Source organism: Punica granatum, chromosome 1, assembly GCF_007655135.1.
Source record: "Punica granatum isolate Tunisia-2019 chromosome 1, ASM765513v2, whole genome shotgun sequence".
Taxonomy (NCBI): Eukaryota; Viridiplantae; Streptophyta; class Magnoliopsida; order Myrtales; family Lythraceae; genus Punica; species Punica granatum.
Window position 1 is genome coordinate 49,139,195 of NC_045127.1, and position 6,750 is coordinate 49,145,944.

Sequence of the window (6,750 nt, forward strand, 5' to 3'; positions counted from 1 at the left end):
TACAAGGATCACCAAAATATGTAATAATAAAAAACAATTTATACTTTTAATAAGTCGATTCATTTCGATTCATTTCGAATTGAATTAGTCGATCCCCGGAGTCTTGGATTTCGAGATGCCATGCTGCACTTCGGGAAAAAAAATGAAGAAGAAAATGAAAAGAAGGAGAAAAAAAGATCTGAGCTGTTACGGACACACTGATGATACAGATGTCCCTATGGCCGGAATTTAAGGGTAAAATCCGGCTGAGAATTATCTATTATTATTTTTTTTCCAGTTTTTTTATAATTAATTTGGCTATCTCAAGATCATGATCTACGAAATGTCCCCAAGACCTAACTAACACGCCAAAGCCAAAACTATATGCTAAAATAATATCAATTACATCATCATTATTATCATATATCTATATAATTCAAGACACACGTTCTATGACTTGCACACTAGACAAGCCAAAATGTAGATCATTAAGAAAACAACCATCGATAATGCGTTACGGGAGCTAGGTGTTGCTCGTCGGGATTTATCGAACAATAAGATATGGGGCAAAGACATTTATTTATTGAGGAAGGAAATGTACAAAATCGTCTAATTTGATCTCTAGATCTTCAATTTTCCTTTTCCTTTTTTTTTTGTATTTGTTTTTTTCGTTGGTCGATCGGTTTGTTTATTATGTACAAATCGACCAAACCTCTCCCCAGAAAGAGAGAGAAAAAAAAAAATTTAGCCCTCGAATTTGATGATGGGGGTCTATAAGCTGTCGTCGTCGATTAGGAGAGGGTGGTTGTTGTTGTTGAAGTGATGAAGTTCGTAATGGGTGAAGTCGTCGGGGAAGTCAGATATGCCCGAGAAGGCCCAGAGGCCGAGATTGACGGTCTCGGCGAAGTCGTCGGGTACGAGGCTGGTGCGGCAGAGGGGGCAGGTGCGGTGGCCGTAGCCGATCCAGCGGTCGAGGCAGCAGCGGTGGAAGACGTGGCAGCAGTTGGGGAGGCGCCGGGCCTCGTGTTGTGGCTCGAACTCGTAAAGGCAGACGGCGCAGCTCTCGGGCGGGGACGGCAGCTCGGAGAGGACGACGATGGGGAGGACCTCGCGAAGGAGGGCGGCGGGGAGGGAGTGGGACTGGGAGAGGGAGAGGGAGAGGGAGAGGGACCCGGACCCGGACCCGTCTGAGGAGGAGGGAGGGAACAAGTAGGGGCCATCGGGAAAGGAGGGGGAGAAGTCGGAGTCGGAGGAGGAGGGGGAGTCAAGGAAGTCGGGGAGGCCGGCGAGGCGGAGGAGGGAGGAGATGAGGCGGCGGAGGAGGGTGAAGAGGGAGAGGAAGTGGAGGAGGAGCTTCGGGAGGAGGAGCTCGCTGTAGCACACCGGAAAGCCCATCGCCGATTACGGGCAGAGATTGGGGAGGAAGGGAAGGGAAGGGAATGAAATGGATGGAGATTTTGGAGCGGCGGGGTGGGCTTGGGGTGGGTGGGGGTGTTCTGTTCTGTTAATGGCGGAAGGAAAGGTACTGTGGATAGTGAATACTGAAGGGGAAGGGAAGGGAAGAGAAGGGATGGCTGGTTTTATATGCATATAGACATAGAAATAGAGAGAGAAGGGGAGGAGAGAATGGATCTTCCCTTCCTTTTTTTTCTTTTTTTTTTTTGCATTAATATTCAGAAGTACATTAAACTCGACTAATCCAATCTATCGGCCCATTAAAAATTAATTCTAAGATAAAAATTTTTATTTGCAAAACTCAAATTTGAGACATTACTTAAAAAAATAAGTGCCGAATTGCTTAAACGAACTCATATTGATATCTTCCTTTTTTTTTTTCTCTTTTTTTAGGATCAATTATTTAGAAATGCATGATCTTTGCATTTTTAGCATGAACTTTAAAAAATAGCACATAAATACACGATATTTATATTTTTTTTAAATATAGCATGACATTCTAAGAATAGCACAAAAATGCACAATGTTTGATTTTTTTTCCTAAATATAGCACGATCTTTAAAAAATAATACAGTAAGGTACGACTTTTAAGTTTAGTTGCGATTTCGACTTCATCATATGTAACGGTAAAAGCTAATGACGCCTCGTGGCACAAAATGATTAAGCGAGTTGATTTTTCATATATTTATTTAATTAAAAAAATTCTAAAAATTTTAAAAAAATTTTAAAAGAAGATTACTCTGGGGGAGGGGGCGTAATTGACGCCCCCTCCACCAAAATGAAAACGCCCCCAATTTCGAGGATCTTTCGATTCCAGTAATGGGTGCCCAAATTATGACTACCATCCATATAATTGGGATCTTGCTGCGGCGACCCAAATTGGGAGATGGTAACCACCGGAGCAATAGTCACCGTCGGCCCCTTCCCCCTTCGTCTTATTAAGTTGAATCCCCCTTTCATTTCTTTTAATTTTTTAATTTTATATTATTTTTTAATTAAATAAAAATGTGAGGTCTACTTGTTCAATCATGTCGTGTCATGTAACATCATTTGTTCCACATTAGCTATTATGTTACAATCTGATAGAATAATTGACGTCATGCTAGATTCACAACTAAATCTGAAGGTTGTGCTTTTCTGTGCTATTTTTTAAATGTTGTGTTATATCTAGGAAAAAAAGGCAAAAATCGCACCTTTCTATACTACTATTCAAATATTGTGCTAAATTTAGGAAATCGCATTTTCAATGGCTAAGGCTCCATTTGGCTTTGGAGTGTAATTATTTTCCCCTTTTTTTCAACTTTTTTTTATCTTAACTACAATTAAATTCAGTTTTTAATACTAAATTCTCTCAATTATTAATTATTTTTTTCATAATTCAACAATACAATCATTATTTTTTTTTATCTTCTTTCTCAACTCCATTATTACAATCCACTTAAATATAAATATATATACTTTTCACCAATATACTTGTTTGTCTTTTACTTATTTCAATAGGAATAGAGTTAAATTTCGAAATTTAATTCTATTATCAAACGGACCCTAAATCAGTGAAATCATGATTTTGAGATATTAAATACAGTTTCTACTTGTAAATCAACAAAATTTTTGCTGAGTAAGAAAAACACTTATGCCTCCATCACCACATTTCCAAACAAATCCTAAATAATAGTTTTCTTCCTCCTCCTTAATCACTATTTTTTCTTCTACAAATTTTGTGACAGGACTATTTTGGGGGGTTGCATGGCATTCGAAAAACTGGCCACTTCAATTTGATCATCTCCTTTAGGGGTATTTACCTAAAATGACACATGGTTTGTCCGTTTTGTCAAATCTATCATATGCTTTTTTTTTTGTCAAATCTATCCCATGGTTTACTTTTTGCATCAAATCTATCCCGGCGTTATCTTTTTCGTCGACATCTAACGGCCGTGTTGACGCGGCTCCTACGTGGCAAGTGTGGCCCACTATCTCTCCACGTGCCACGTCAGCACGACCGTTAGATGTTGACGGAAAAGATAACGCCGGGATAGATTTGATGTAAAAAGTAAACCATGAGATAGATTTGATAAAAAAAACATAGGATAGATTTGACAAAACGGATAAACTATGAGCCATTTTAGGTAAAAACCCCTCTCCTTTATAACTAGCGAAATTGAAGTCGGTTTAATCGAGATCTTAAACGAAGTCTTTTCAAATTTATGGAGTCGATATTAGTTTTCAAACAGAATCATTTCATATAAAGACCAAAAATAGTTTTTGAAAGATCTTTGCAGCAACCCCTCTTTTTCTTGAATTCTAAATGCCTTGCCCACGACAAAGAAAAATGCGACAGGTAATAAATCCATGAAGGATCAAATTCACGGTTAATTTGAAACTTCAAACCTTTTTTTTTTTTGACAAACCTTAACAGTGTAGAATTACAAGAAAATTACCTCCGAGTGAGTTCTTTCCAATAGCATCAGAGTTTCTTTTTATTAGGCAAAGGGAGTCATAGGTGACTAGCATAGGAATTCCAACATGCCGTAATCATATAAAACTTCAACTCCACTGCAAAATGTTCAATTTGAATCATAATTACACCAAAATCCAAGAGTCGCAGCTCGTAATGGCAAAAAATGGGCTTCTTGTTGTAATCCTGGAGGCGTTAGTGAAAGCCCATCCACCTACAACTTCATAAACAAAGAGTACTACTATTACAAGTGGATTCAATAACAAATAAAGTGACATTTTTTTCACTATTGCTCCGAAATCTCTCAAAAAACTTTAACCTAAATATGAAATATTATGAAATATCAACGTGTGACCAACTGAAACATAATGCGTTATTTTTTTTTTAATGAATAATGAGTTATCCCCTCATTATTGGTATTTATTAAAGGAATAATAACAATAATATCTCTGTATTATTAGCAAGTGTAGAGATACGTGGCAACATATGATGTAATTTTAAATCGTGATCAATCACGATTCCTTTACCTGTAATACTGAACTCTATATATGAGAATATACTCAGCCTATTGAGCACCTTATACAGTACTCTCACACGGTATCTAGAGCCAGACCTCTCTAGCCCTAAAATTTTATTTCGCGCCGCTGTCTTCCCGCTGGTCTTCTTCCAAATTGCATCCTTGTCATTGCAGCCTCTCCCCATGGCATCAAAATGCTCTGATAGCACCCCAATCACTGGTGAAAATCCTCCCACCACCACCTTGATTGCCCCTCTCCCCAGCCTTCCTCTCCAAGCCATCGCTGCTCCACACATTGTTGCCCCAATGTCACGAACATCATCACCGTGAAGCCGAACCAGAGCAATTACATGGTTTGGAGGTCTCTATTCACCACTTTCCTTCGTTCTCAGGACCTCCTCAAGTTCGTTGATGGCTCCCTTCCTTGCCCGGCTGATTCTTCTCCTGAATGAGCGGATTGGCTTTGTTTTGATGACAATGTTCGCTCGCTCTTCTTCGCCACACTCACTGAGGACTTGTTGGAAGAAGTCCATGATTTACCCTCTTCTCAGGTTGTTTGGGATGCTTTTCAATCTCACTATATTGACAGGTCTCGGGTGCGGTCACTGGACATCCGCATGGAACTTGCCCATCTTCGACTAGTCAACTGTGAAGGTATGGATTATTATTCGCGAAAAACTCTTGCTGACCAGCTTAGGGATGTGGAAGCATCGATGAGCCTGGAGGATCTCGTGGCCTACGCTCTCATGGGACTACCTCCTCAGTGAGAGTCCTTTATTACATCCATTGCAAAAGGCCGAGACTTGATCACCTTTGACCAACTCCGCATGAAGCTCAGCTATCAAGAGTCACGACTTCAGCAAATCATCAAGAAAGCCACCCCGAACATTGCTGCTGCTCTTCAGGCCACCACTGCTGCCCTTCAAGCTACACCTGTGCAGCCCAATAGAAGAGGAAATGGTCGCGGTTCTCGCGGAGGACGTGGCGGCCAGAGTTCAATGGTCGAGGTTGGGGTCGTGGTGGTGGCTACTCAAACCAGAATGCTGCTGGCTGTGGCTATCAAGGCCACCAGGTAACTCAGACAGGTTCACGGTCGTGGTAACATGCATGGTAAGACATCACCATATCATCCTCCTGTTTCGGCTTCATCTGGATCTTATGCCTCCCTAATGCTCGTGATGGTATTCTTGGAGAGAGTCCTGCTGCGGTGATATGTTAGCTGTGCAATACTTCGGGTCATACTGCCATGCAATGCATGGAGCTCTATAACTACTCCAATGCTCAGTTCCTTCCCAAATCCCTGGCCGCAATGTCCCTGGGCGATGGTCCATCTGGTGAAACATACATGGACTCCGGTGCATCCTCACATATGGTAAACACGGAAGGTATACTCTCCGACCGTTTCCCTTATCATGGTTCTGTGAATGTCGTGCTTGGTGATGGGTCCCTAAGGCCAATTATGAATATGGGTTCCGTGACCATCAATGCATCGTCTACTCCTCTAAAACTCAATGATGTCTTACACGTCCCTTCTCTTGCTTATAATCTGGTTTCTATTCACAAACTATGTGCTGATAATAATTGTAATCTCGTGTTTACAGACTCTGAGTTCTTTGTTAAGGACAACCACACGGGGAGGACTCTACTTCAATGCCGTTCTAACAGCCATCTATATCCTCTCAAACTTCCCCAACTGAGAGTCCTATCCACTATTACTTCCACTGCTGTCCTTTGGCATTGGAGACTAGGGCATCCGAATCCACGCATAATGCAATTGCTAAAAACACGGGGGTTGATTAATTCTAGGGGTGTGCATGGATACAGGGTATACTCGAAACCGGTTGGAACCTACCCGTTAAGGTAGGATCCAGGTAACTCGCATTGAAAATGAGGTAGGGTCCAAGTATTAAAATAAAGAACCGGTGAAAATCGGTTGCGGTTCTGATCCCTACCTATAAGGTACCCAGAATCGGAAACGGAACCGGTACCTTGAACCGGATGATTCTTACTAATTAAAAATAAAAGAGTAAAGTTACTGAAGCAGAAAACAAAATGTAAAATTGTGCATAGTAGCTCCTCGACCAAATAAAGAGCGATGAAAAACCCTAAAAGAGAGGAAATACACTGCGACTTTGTAAGAGACAGGGAGGTTCCCTTTCCCTCTCATCGCTCCTCAGTCCTCACCATTTTAGTTTGCCACATAGAGATTATTTCCTCGACGACCTCGATCTGATCCTGCATAGACTCACCGCTCAGCTAATTGTTGGCCGCCAAAGCTGCCTGTGCTCTGTTCGCCTGGTCACCATTACAAGAGTTGAGAGAATTTTGGGGGTGACAAGTTGAC

At 41.2% G+C, this 6,750-nt stretch overlaps 1 protein-coding gene across 1 annotated transcript; it reads right to left on the reverse strand.

The window, feature by feature from the left end:
* Nucleotides 1-539: 539 nt before the first annotated feature.
* Nucleotides 540-1,528, reverse strand: LOC116195518 (E3 ubiquitin-protein ligase RHA1B-like). Its single transcript, XM_031524764.1, has one exon. It carries the CDS (start codon nucleotides 1,372-1,374, stop codon nucleotides 751-753), a length of 624 nt encoding a protein of 207 aa, XP_031380624.1. The 5' UTR covers nucleotides 1,375-1,528; the 3' UTR covers nucleotides 540-750.
* Between the last annotated feature and the right edge of the window lie 5,222 nt (nucleotides 1,529-6,750).

Coding starts and splice junctions, on each gene's coding strand:
- LOC116195518 (XM_031524764.1), bottom strand. CDS start 1,374: ATGGGCTTTCCGGTGTGCTACAGCGAGCTCCTCCTCCCGAAGCTCCTC.